A 13,157-nucleotide genomic window follows, 5' to 3' on the forward strand; every position below is an offset into this window, starting at 1 on the left:
TGGGGAGGTGGGGGGGATGGGGAGGTGGGGGGGTGGGGCAGGTGGGGGGATGGGGAGGTGGGGGGATGGGGAGGTGGGGGGGGATGAGGAGGTGGGGGGGGATGGGGAGGTGGGGGGGGATTGGGGAAGGTGGGGGGGATGGGGAGGTGGGGGCGATGGGAGAGGTGGGGGGATGGGGCTGATGGGGAGGTGGGGGGGGATGGGGGAGGTGGGGGGATGGGGCGGTGGGGGGATGGGGAGGTGGGGGGATTGGGGGAGGTGGGGGGGGATGTGGGGAGGAGGCGGGGGGTGGGGGAAGTGGCAGGTGGGGGGATGGGGAGGTGGGGGGATGGGGAGGTGGGGGGGATGGGGAGGTGGGGGGGATGGGGAGGTGGGGGGGATGGGGAGGTGGGGGGGATGGGGAGGTGGGGGGTGGGGCAGGTGGGGGGATGGGGAGGTGGGGGGATGGGGGAGGTGGGGGGGGATGAGGAGGTGGGGGGATGGGGAGGTGGGGAGGTTGGGGGAGGTGGGGGGATGGGGAGGTGGGGGGATGGGGAGGTAGGGGGGATGGGGTGGTGGGGGGGATGGGGAGGTAGGGGGGATGGGGAGGTGGGGGATGGGGAGGATGGGGAGGTGGGGGGATGGGGAGGTGGGGGGTGGGGAGGTGGGGGGTGGGGGAGGTGGGGGGTGGGGAGGATGGGGAGGTGGGGGGATGGGGAGGTGGGGGGTGGGGAGGTGGGGGGTGGGGGGGATGGGGAGGTGGGGGGATGGGGGGGTGGGGGATGGGGAGGTGGGGGGGATGGGGAGGTGGGGGGGAGGGGAGGTGGGGGGTGGGGGGGTGGGGGGGATGGGGAGGTGGGGGGGTGGGGAGGTGGGGGGGATGGGGAGGTGGGGGGGATGGGGAGGTGGGGGGAATTGCCCATCACAACCGTAGGGAGTAGTTAAGAAGCAGGTTTCGAAGGTTAAAGAGATAGATTAAAGGGGAAACAAAGAGGAGGAAGATTAGAGGCAATTCTCAATTATACTCTGTACACGGCGTAAGTACTGCAATGTATTGATTCGTACTCGTGTCGCCAAGTAGTGACCAAAAGATCTGACTGACAACAGGCCATCGAGCCTGAAATGTTTACTCTGTTTCTCTCGTCACAGAGGGGGCCTGCTGCGGACCTCCTCTCAATTCCTGTTACTGACGTGGCGTCAACGTCAAACATTGGAAGGGAGAGGCAGAAGTGGCTGCCGAGGGGAGAGGCATTCGGAGTGCTCAGCACGGGCAGGGTGGCAGCTAGCTGAACTCTCTCAGATAGTATCGCACCATGCCACAAAACGATGCGCGTAGGAGGCACCTTTCAAACCCTCCCCACCCCCAATCTGAATTTCGACCGCCGCGTTTAAGCGTACACGGTAATGGAGGCTTTGTGGGTCAGTGGGTAGGCGAGGTGCTGCTGAGGGTGAATGCGTCAACTTTGTGCGCGAGGTTGGGGCTGATGCAGTTGAAGGTGGCGTACACGGCGCACCTCACAAGGGCGAGGATGAGCCGACTCTTTGAGGGGGGCAGAGGTTTGTGAATGGTTGTGGATGGGGGGGGGGGGGGCACAAATCACGTTCATATGCTTTGGTCCTGCCCAAAACTGGAGGGGTATTGGAGGGAGGGCTTCAGGGTGATCTCAAAGGTGGTGCATGTGAGACTCGGACAAAGTCCCTCCAAAGCCATATTGGGGCGGTCGGATTGGCCAGGGTTGAAAGCGGGTTTGATTTGATTTGATTTATTATTGTCACATGTATTAGTATCCAGTGAAAAGTATTGTTTCTTGCATGCTGTACAGACAATGCACACCGTACATAGGGAAGGAAGGAGAGACTGCAGAATATAATGTTACAGTTATAGCAAGGTGTAGAGAAAAGATCAACTTAATAGCCGTGAGGTTATGCTGCAACTGTACAGGACGGAGGTTGGGGGGCGACCTGATAGAGGTATACAAAATTATGAGGGGCATAGACAGAGTGGATAGTCAGAGGCTTTTCCCCAGGGTAGAGGGGTCAATTATTAGGGGACATAGGTTTAAGGTGCGAGGGGCAAGGTTTAGAGTAGATGTACGAGGCAAGTTTTTTACACAGAGGGTAGTGGGTGCCTGGAACTCGCTGCCGGAGGAGGTGGTGGAAGCAGGGACGATAGTGACGTTTAAAGGGCATCTTGACAAATACATGAATAGGATGGGAATAGAGGGATACGGACCCAGGAAGTGTAGAAGATTGTAGTTTAGTCGGGCAGCATGGTCGGCACGGGCTTGGAGGGCCGAAGGGCCTGTTCCTGTGCTGTACTTTTCTTTCGGATTATCGCCAAGTTCCGCACACATGAGTGCGGCCTCAACCGGGACCTGGGATTCATGTCGCATTTCATTCGCCCCCCACCATCTGGCCTGCGAAATCCTACCAACTGTCCTGGCTTGACACAATTCACACCTCTTTAACCTGGGGTTACTCCATCTCTGGATCTGTCAAGATTTAATCACCTGCTAATGCTCGCATTCCAAGCATTGTCTGGCATCTTTGAATCTGTCTATATATATGTTTCTGGAACATACCTCTTCGTTCACCTGAGGAAGGAGCAGTGCTCCGAAAGCTAGTGATTCGAAACAAACCTGTTGGACTTTAACCTGGTGTTGTAAGACTTCTTACTGTGCTCATCCCAGTCCAACGCTCGCATCTCCACATCGTACTTTTCTTTGTTCTTTGTTGACCCTGGTGAGACCACATTTGGAGTATTGTGTGTAGTTCTGGTCACCTCATTATAGGAAGGATGTGGAAGCATTGGAAAGGGTGCAAAGGAGATTTACCAGGATGCTGCCTGGATTGGAGGGTAGGACTTATGAGGAAAGGTTGAGGGAGCTAGGGCTTTTCTCTTTGGAGCGGAGGAGGATGAGAGGCGACTTAATAGAGGTTTATAAGATGATGAGGGGGATAGATAGAGTGGACGTTCAGAGACTATTTCCTCGGGTGGATGTAGCTGTTACAAGGGGGCATAACTATAAGGTTCAGGGTGGGAGATATAGGAGGGATGTCCGAGGTATGTTCTTTACTCAGAGAGTGGTTAGGGTGTGGAATGGACTGCCTGCTGTGATAGTGGAGTCGGACACTTTAGGAACTTTCAAGCGGTTATTGGATAGGCACATGGAGCACACCAGAATGACAGGGAGTGGGATAGCTTGATCTTGGTTTCGGACAATGCTCGGCACAACATCGAGGGCCGAAGGGCCTGTTCTGTGCTGTACGGTTCTATGTTCTAGTACGAGGTAGGCCCATTCAAAAGTCTGATGGCAGTCGGGAAGAAGCTGTTCTTGAGTCGGTTGGTACGTGACCTCAAACTTTGGTACCTTTTTCCTGACGGAAGAAGGTGGAAGAGAGTATGTCTGGGGTGCGTGGGGTCCTTAATTATGCTGGCTGCCTTTCCGAGGCAGCGGGAATTGTGGACAGAGTCGATGGATGGGAGGCTGGTTTGCGTGATGGACTGGGCTACATTCACGGCCTTTTGTAGTTTCCTGCGGTCTTGGGCAGAGCAGGATCCATACCAAGCTGTGACACAACCAGAAAGAATGCTTTCTATGGTGCATCTGTAAAAGTTAGTGCGAGGCGTAGCTGACATGCCAAATTTCCTTAGTCTTCTGAGAAAGTAGAGTCGTTGGTGGGCTTTCTTAACTATAGTGTCGGCATGGGGGGACCAGGACAGGCTGTTGGTGATCTGGACAACCTAAAAACGTGAAGCTCTCGACCCTTTCTACTTCTACTTTCTACTTCGGGTGCGGAGGCAGATGCCGTAGCCTTCGTCTCGCTGATTGACCGAAGGCGGGTTCTGTTGGGGTGGAGGTCCGCTTCCCTGCCCTGTGCCTCGGCATGGCGGCGGGGGGGTGAAGAGACCTGCTGGAGTTCTTAATGCTCGAGAATGTAAAGTTCGAGTTGAGGTGGAGGGTGGAAGGGTTCTACAACTCATGGGCCTTGTTCATGATGCATTTCATGAATTGGGTGACATCGAACGTTACGGGGGGGGGGGGGGGGTGGTTGGAATGTCTAAGTTATTGATGATTCTTTGTCATTGGTGTTTTGTATTCAATATGTTGGGAGCTGTTTGAGGGTGGGTGGGATGAGGGGATTGTTAGCTGGGGGATTGCCATTGTATTTGTTGTGTCATGGGAGTGTCCCTTGAAGAAATGTGTTTTGTCTTATCACATGGCTTCAGTGATGTCGTTGGGTGGGTGGGGCTGGGCTGTGGCTCTGAGTGTTACTTTCGCTTCGAGATTTGACCTGGTTTTGCACAGCGCAGGTTGGAAAGAAGCGTCTCTCTATCTTCATTTTAAAAGCTGTTTCCTGATTACTTGATAACTTGAAATTGCTCTATGGAAGGAATTTAAACCTGCTGTTTTGGAAAGGAAACAAGGGTATAAATACCAGGTCTTGAGTGCTGTCTGCTGGGCCACACCTTTGAAAAGGGGTTTCTGGTTTATGGAATCTTGTTATTGAATTGGAACAGTTAAGGGGGGATTCATTAAGGGTTATACATAAAGTACTGTAGCTGTGTGGGGTATTTATGTTTGTGGTTGATAAAAATGCTTACTGTGTGCATTTATAAAAACGTTAACTAAATTTGTAGAATAAAGCTTGATTTGGATTAAAAGTGCTTAAGGCCTGTGTTGAATAACAGCTGAAAGACAGACCCTTGTGTTCATCGTAACCAAAATGAATAAACAGTTGTAGGTCAGGTGAATTCCATGATGTACTTTGGAGTTTTCTAGACCCTGGCCCACCTGGTTATTGTTGATTATCTGTCGTTGTAAATTTGGATGAAAATGTGAAAAAGGATTGACGCAATGTCAGTTAGAGGGGTGCAGTGCTCCGACTGTGAGATGTGGCAGGTCCGGGAGGCTTCCAGCGTCCCGGATGGCTTCATCTGCAGAAAGTGCACCCAACTGGAGCTCCTCACAGACCGCATGGTTCGGTTGGAGAAGCAATTGGATGCACTTAGGAGCACGCAGGTGGCGGAAAGCGTCATAGATCGCAGTTATATAAATGTGGTCACACCCAAGGTGCAGGCAGAGAAATGGGTGACCACCAGAAAGGGCAGGCAGTCAGTGCAGGAATCCCCTGTGGTTGTCCCCCTCTCAAACAGGTATACCCCTTTGGATACTGTCGGGGGGGATAGCCTATCAGGGGAAAACAGCAGCAGCCAGAGCAGTGGCACCACGGCTGGCTCTGATGTTCAGAAGGGAGGGTCAAAGCGCAGAAGAGCAATAGTCATAGGGGACTCTATAGTCAGGGGCACAGATAGGCGCTTCTGTGGACATGAAAGAGACTCCAGGATGGTATGTTGCCTCCCTGGTGCCAGGGTCCAGGATGTCTCCGAACGGGTAGAGGGCATCTTGAAGGGGGAGGGCAAACAGGCAGAGGTCATTGTACATATTGGTACTAACGACATAGGCAGGAAGGGGCATGAGGTCCTGCAGCAGGAGTTGAGGGAGCTAGGCAGAAAGTTAAAAGACAGGACCTCTAGGGTTGTAATCTCGGGATTACTCCCTGTGCCACGTGCCAGTGAGGCTAGAAATAGGAAGATAGAGCAGCTAAACACGTGGCTAAACAGCTGGTGTAGGAGGGAGGGTTTCCGTTATCTGGACCACTGGGAGCTCTTCCGGGGCAGGTGTGACCTATATAAGAAGGACGGGTTGCATCTAAACTGGAGAGGCATAAATATCCTGGCCGCGAGGTTCGCTAGTGTCACACGGGAGGGTTTAAACTAGTATGGCAGGGGGGTGGGCACGGGAGCAATAGGTCAGAAGGTGAGAGCATTGAGGGAGAACTAGGGAATAGGGACAGTGTGGCTCTGAGGCAGAGCAGACAGGGAGAAGTTGCTGAACACAGCGGGTCTGGTGGCCTGAAGTGCATATGTTTTAATGCAAGAAGTATTACGGGTAAGGTAGATGAATTTAGAGCTTGGATTAGTACTTGGAACTAAGATGTTGTTGCCATTACAGAGACCTGGTTGAGGGAAGGGCAGGATTGGCAGCTAAATGTTCCAGGATTTAGATGTTTCAGGCGGGTTAGAGGGGGATGTAAAAGGGGTGGCGGAGTTGCGCTACTGGTTCGGGAGGATATCACCGCTGTACTACGGGAGGACACCTCAGAGGGCAGTGAGGCTATATGAGTAGAGATCAGGAATAAGAAGGGTGCAGTCACAATGTTGGGGGTTTACTACAGGCCTCCCAACAGCCAGCGGGAGATAGAGGAGCAGATAGGTAGACAGATTTTGGAAAAGAGTAAAAACAACAGGGTTGTGGTGATGGGAGACTTCAACTTCCCCAATATTGACTAGGACTCACTTAGTGCCAGGGGCTTAGACGGGGCAGAGTTTGTAAGGAGCATCCAGGAGGGCTTCTTAAAACAATATGTAGACAGTCCAATTAGGGAAGGGGAGGTACTGGACCTGGTATTGGGGAATGAGCCTGGCCAGGTGGTAGAAGTTTCAGTAATGGAGCATTTCAGGAATAGTGACCACAATTCAGTAAGTTTTAAAGTGCTGGTGGACAAGGATAAGAGTGGTCCTAGGGTGAATGTGCAAAATTGGGGGAAGGCTAATTATAACAATATTAGGCGGGAACTGAAGAACCTAGATTGGGGGCGGATGTTTGAGGGCAAATCAACATCTGACATGTGGGAGGCTTTCAAGTGTCAGTTGAAAGGAATACAGGACCGGCATGTTCCTGTGAGGAAGAAGGATAAATACGGCAATTTTCGGGAACCTTGGATAACGAGAGATATTGTAGGCCTCGTCAAAAAGAAAAAGGAGGCATTTGTCAGGGCTAAAAGGCTGGGAACAGACGAAGCCTGCGTGGAATATAAGGAAAGTAGGAAGAAACTTAAGCAAGGAGTCAGGAGGGCTAGAAGGGGTCACGAAAAGCCATTGGCAAATAGGGTTAAGGAAAATCCCAAGGCTTTTTACACGCACATAAAAAGCAAGAGGGTAGCCAGGGAAAGGGTTGGCCCACTGAAGGATAGGTAAGGGAATCTATGTGTGGAGCCAGAGGAAATGGGCGAGGTACTAAATGAATACTTTGCATCAGTATTCACCAAAGAGAAGGAATTGGTAGATGTTGAGTCTGGAGAAGGGTGTGTAGATAGCCTGGGTCACATTGAGATCCAAAAAGACGAGGTGTTGGGCGTCTTAAAAAATATTAAGGTAGATAAGTCCCCAGGGCCTGATGGGATCTACCCCAGAATACTGAAGGAGGCTGGAGAGGAAATTGCTGAGGCCTTGACAGAAATCTTTGGATCCTCACTGTCTTCAGGTGATGTCCCGGAGGACTGGAGAATAGCCAATGTTGTTCCTCTGTTTAAGAAGGGTAGCAAGGATAATCCAGGGAACTACAGGCCGGTGAGCCTTACTTCAGTGGTAGGGAAATTACTGGAGAGAATTCTTCGAGACAGGATCTACTCCCATTTGGAAGCAAATGGACGTATTAGTGAGAGGCAGCATGGTTTTGTGAAGGGGAGGTCGTGTCTCACTAACTTGATAGAGTTTTTCGAGGAGGTCACAAAGATGATTGATGCAGGTAGGGCAGTGGATGTTGTCTATATGGACTTCAGTAAGGCCTTTGACAAGGTCCAATGAATTGGCCAATGATAAATTGCCCTTAATGTCCAAATTGCCCTTGGTGTTGGGTGGAGGTGTTGAGTTTGGGTAGGGTGCTCTTTCCAAGAGCCGGTGCAGACTCAAAGGGCCGAATGGCCTCCTTCTGCACTGTAAATTCAATGATAATCTATGATTAATCTAGAACAAAGGTTCGGCACAACATCGTGGGCCGAAGGGCCTGTTCTGTGCTGTATTTTCTATGTTCTATGTCCCTCATGGTAGACTAGTACAAAAGGTGAAGTCACACGGGATCAGGGGTGAGCTGGCAAGGTGGATACAGAACTGGCTAGGTCATAGAAGGCAGAGAGTAGCAATGGAAGGATACTTTTCTAATTGGAGGGCTGTGACCAGTGGTGTTCCGCAGGGATCAGTGCTGGGACCTTTGCTGTTTGTAGTATATATAAATGATTTGGAGGAAAATGTAACTGGTCTGATTAGTAAGTTTGCAGACGACACAAAGGTTAGTGGAATTGAGGATAGCGATGAGGACTGTCAGAGGATACAGCAGGATTTAGATTGTTTGGAGACTTGGGCGGAGAGATGGCAGATGGAGTTTAATCCAGACAAATGTGAGGTAATGCACTTTGGAAGGTCTAATGCAGGTAGGGAATATACAGTGAATGGTAGAACCCTCAAGAGTATTGAAAGTCAGAGAGATCTAGGTGTACAGGTCCACAGGTCACTGAAAGGGTCAACACAGGTGGAGAAGGTAGTCAAGAAGGCATACGGCGTGCTTGCCTTCATTGGCCGGGGCATTGAGTATAAGAATTGGCAAGTCATGTTACAGCTGTATAGAACCTTAGTTAGGCCACACTTGGATTATAGTGTTCAATTCTGGTCGCCACACTACCAGAATGATGTGGAGGCTTTAGAGAGGGTGCAGAAGAGATTTACCAGGATGTTGCCTGGTATGGAGGGCATTAGCTATGAGGAGCGGTTGAATAAACTCGGTTTGTTCTCACTGGAACAACAGAGGTTGAGGGGAGACCTGATAGAGGTCTACAAAATTATGAGGGGCATAGACAGAGTGGATAGTCAGAGGCTTTTCCCCAGGGTAGAGGGGTCAATTACTAGGGGGCATAGGTTTAAGGTGAGAGGGGCAAGGGTTAGAGGAGATGTACGAGGCAAGTTTTTTTACACAGAGGGTAGTGGGTGCCTGGAACTCGCTACCGGAGGAGGTGGTGGAAGCAGGGACGATAGTGACTTTTAAGGGGCATCTTGACAAATACATGAATAGGATGGGAATAGAGGGATACGGACCCAGGAAGTGTAGAAGATTGTAGTTTAGTCGGGCAGCTTGGCCGGCACGGGCTTGGAGGGCCGAAGGGCCTGTTCCTGTGCTGTACATTTCTTTGTTCTTTGTTCTACATACTTTGGAGTTTTCTAAACCCTGGCCCACCTGGTTATTGTTGATTATCTGTCGTCGTAAATTTGGATGAAAATGTGAAAAAGGATGAGAATAAAAATATTCTTTTAAAAAAAAAGTTACCATCCTGACCGCCATTTCGAGTAGCTCCTTCTTGGCAAGCTGCACGCCTTGTGGTTCGCCCTCAATCCGAATCAGGTGGCTCTTCTCATTGTCCGGTGGGATACGCACTGACACTTTGTACTGCTCCTTGATGCGATTTACTGAAGTGGGAAGAGGAGGGTTGGAGAGGGGCGGGGGGTTTGGAAAAAGGGCAAAGCGTTTTTCAAAGTCAGCTATTATGGCGGTTGTCTTCCGTCGGAAGTGAAGCAGCAACGGAAAGCAGCGCGGACATCCCGCCCGTTTGATAAATCGGCACGTGCGACGAAGCAATCAGCAAGAAGAGGCGATCGTAAAAAATGGCGGGCGCAAACGGCAGGAGCTTTCGCCGCTACTCTGGGAGTGAGGGGACTGTCGTGTTATTCACCCTGGGGTAACACGGACTGCAACGGGATGCAGTTGTACTTGAAAGTAGACTCCAAACTTTGATGTTGGTTCAATACGCTTTATTGAACTTGTTGAGCAATGCACACAGTTCGCTGTGGGTTTGACACTCTACTAATCTAAGTGTGCTTACTATAACTAACTAGACCAGACTAGCTCTGAGCCACGTGTAGAAGGCGCTAACTGATATATACACCCTGACTGTCACTACAGTTGTCACCAGTGGAAAGAGGCAGAGTGTTGATGCCTCGTGTGTTTTATAGTGGGAGACCACCTTCTAGTGTTCTGTCTGGTGATTGGTTGTGTCCTGTCCTGTGCGTTGATTGGCTGTACTGGGTGTCTGTCACTGCCTTTCTGTATCTCATTCTGTGCATGAGTGCATTTCATGACAGGGACCATTAAAAAAAGCCTGTGTTGGGTCAATGGAACATGTCTCAGGGCAGATTCACATCAGTTTCCTGGCTTTGAAAGCAGACCAAGGCAGGCCAGCAGCACGGTTCGATTCCCGTACCAGCCTCCCCGAACAGGCGCCGGAATGTGGCGACTAGGGGCTTTTCACAGAAACTTCATTGAAGCCTACTTGTGACAATAAGCAATTTTTTTTTAAATTTGGAAAAAAAAATTAATTGGTTACTTTAAATTTTAAAAAACATTAATGGTCATAGATTCCCGACAGTGCCGAAGGAGGCCATTCGGCCCATTGAGTCTGCACCCACCCTCTGAAAGGGCACCCTACCTAGGCCAATGCCCCTAGTAACCCGACCTAACCTTTTGGACACTAAGGGGAAATTTATCATGGTCAATCCACCCTAACCTGCAGCACGGTAGCATTGTGGATAACACAGTTGCTTCACAGCTCCAGGGTCCCGGGTTCGATTCCGGCTTGGGTCACTGTCTGTGCGGAGTCTGCACGTCCTCCCCGTGTCTGCGTGGGTTTCCTCCGGGTGCTCCGGTTTCCTCCCACAGTCCAAAGATGTGCAGGTTAGGTGGATTGACCGTGATAAATTGCCCTTAGTATCCAACATTGCCCTTAGTGTTGGGTGGGGTTACTGGGTTGTGGGGATAGGGTGGAGGTGTGGGCCTTGGGTAGGGTGCAGACTCGATGGGCCGAATGGCCGTCTTCTGCACTGTAAATTCTATGATAACCTATGGACTGTGGGAGGAAACCGGAGCACCCGGAGGAAACCCACGCAGACACGGGGGAGAACGCACAGACTCCGCACAGACAGTGACCCGAGCCGGGAATCAAACCCGGGCCCCTGGAGCGGTGAGGCAGCGGTGCTAATCGCCCCAATCGGGCTCACGACTGTGGCCGATGCTTACCGTTAACGGGTGAGCTATCAACCAGAAAATTGTAAACATTAAAACAACCACGATCTGTTAGACAGAGAAAGGAACCTTTGTGGGGTTTCTAATGTCTCCCCCCGCCCCCCCCCCCCCCCAACCCGGCCACACAGCTGTAGAACCTCCAGACATCACGTACTAGATTTACAATTGCCCGCGGGGGCGAGGTCAGGTGCGGCCACGTTTGAGAACATGACGCTCTCGGATGTCGTGTCGGTCCTCCCGACGTTGCCAAAATGCGTGGGTGGACTGGGGGGGGGGCGCAGCGCACAGCGGGGAACCATTAATCATCATTGCTGCTTGATATTGTCTTGTGAAATGAAAATGAAATGAAAATCGCTTATTGTCACAAGTAGGCTTCAAATGAAGTTACTGTTAAAAGCCCCTAGTCGCCACATTCCGGCGCCTGTTCGGGGAGGCTGTTAAGGCTGTCATGTGAGAGTGCCTTTAAGAAATGGATGTTTAAGCAATGTACCTTTAAGAAATGCAGTGATGTCAGAGAGTGGGTGGAGCTGGGCTTTTAGCTCAGCCATTTTGAAGTTCAAACTCCCTCTCTTTATCTTTTTCCCTGATCTGTATCTCCCTTTCTTTTTCTTTTTGTTCTGCGAGGGCTATTCTTTCTTTTCTCCTTTCTTCTCTCTCCTTTTCTTTTTCCTCTCTCTCTCTCTTTCTCTCTTTTTTTCCTCTCTCTCTCTCATATTTCAGCCGCTTTAATTCTTTCTCATGTTCCATTTGTTAATTTGCAACTGAATTTTTGCCATATCTCATGAGTCAAACTCTACCTCAGGCAACTTTAAATCATAGAATTTACAGTGCAGAAGGAGGCCATTCGGCCCATCGAGTCTGCACCGGCTCTTGGAAAGAGCACCCTACCCAAGGTCAACACCTCCGCCCTATCCCCATAACCCAGTAACCCCACCCAACACTAAGGGCAATTTTGGACACTAAGGGCAATTTAGCATGGCCAATCTACCTAACCTGCACATCTTTGGACTGTGGGAGGAAACCGGAGCACCCGGAGGAAACCCACGCACACACGGGGAGGATGTGCAGATTCCACACAGACAGTGACCCAAGCCGGGAATCGAACCTGGGACCCTGGAGCCGTGAAGCAATTGTGCTATCCACAATGCTACCCTGCTGCCCCTAAATGCTTAACCACTGCCATAATTACCTCATCTTTTCACCTTTTGTCAGCTAATGTTAACTGCAATGTTTTTGCCAAATCTAACAGTCTGCTTTTAGTCTCTGTCCGTAAGGTACTGCGTGTGACAGTCTCCACCCCCAAAACTTCTGAGCCTCTGAAAGAGCCATTGCCCACAACACACTCCCCACTTAAACTAAAATACCGCACAGAAAAAGCAACAATCCTTCACTGTCTTTAAGTTCACTAAAGCCAATCCAATAGAGAGAAAAAGAAAGGGAGATACAGATCAGGGAAAAAGATAAAGAGAGGGAGTTTGAACTTCAAAATGGCTGTGCTAAAAGCCCAGCTCCACCCACTCTCTGACATCACTGCATTTCTTAAAGGTACATTGCTTAAACATCCATTTCTTAAAGGCACTCTCACATGACAACATATAGTCTTGGATAAAAAAGAGATTCGACCAGAGGTGCTGAAGCGGTGGCAGGGCTGATTGAGTACCCGAGGAGTGGGGCGCGCGGGCCTTGTTTGGGCCGTGAGGCAGCTGGATTTCTACTCTCCCGTCTGCCCCTCAAGACAAGGAAAGGACGGTCATTCCTCTGCCCACGGTTGAGAATCACCAGGTCCCGCATCCAGGTAGCAGCCATTGCCAGTAACTGGAAGCCAAACTTGGACCTTTTTGTATCAAAATGCCGTAAACATCTCCGACGCTGCCTCGTAACAGCCTCCCCGAACAGGCGCCGGAATGTGGCGACTAGGGCATTTCACAGTAACTTCATTTGACGCCTACTTGAATGAAATGAAAATGAAATGAAATCGCTTGTCACAAGTAGGCTTCAAATGAAGTTACTGTGAAAAGCCCCTAGTCGCCACATTCCGGCGCCCGTTCGGGGAGGCTGGTACGGGAATTGAACCGTGCTGCTGGCCTGCCTTCAAAGCCAGCGATTTAGCCCTGTGCCAAACAGCCCCAGTCTTGTACTTGTGCGTACTTGTTTGGGCCGTGAGGCAGCTGGATTTCTTGTGACAATAAGCGATTTTCATTTCATTTCATGTGGGGTTGGGACCTGGAAATGATCTAGGGGCTGGCTTCCCGGCCCCAGACAGAGAAA

The 13,157-nt window shown here is 50.7% G+C and overlaps 1 protein-coding gene across 1 annotated transcript in view; it reads right to left on the minus strand.

The window, feature by feature from the left end:
* LOC140405580 (vigilin-like) overlaps positions 1–13,157 on the minus strand; it is a gene marked incomplete at its 5' end in the record, with an annotated part of 612,489 nt that overhangs the window by 196,796 nt on the left and 402,536 nt on the right. Inside the window, one exon of the mRNA XM_072494137.1 lies at positions 9,141–9,280. Within this exon, the coding sequence (XP_072350238.1) occupies positions 9,141–9,280 (140 nt within the window). The remainder of the gene's footprint in view (positions 1–9,140; positions 9,281–13,157) is intronic.

This window comes from Scyliorhinus torazame, unplaced genomic scaffold, assembly GCF_047496885.1.
Source record: "Scyliorhinus torazame isolate Kashiwa2021f unplaced genomic scaffold, sScyTor2.1 scaffold_104, whole genome shotgun sequence".
Taxonomy (NCBI): Eukaryota; Metazoa; Chordata; class Chondrichthyes; order Carcharhiniformes; family Scyliorhinidae; genus Scyliorhinus; species Scyliorhinus torazame.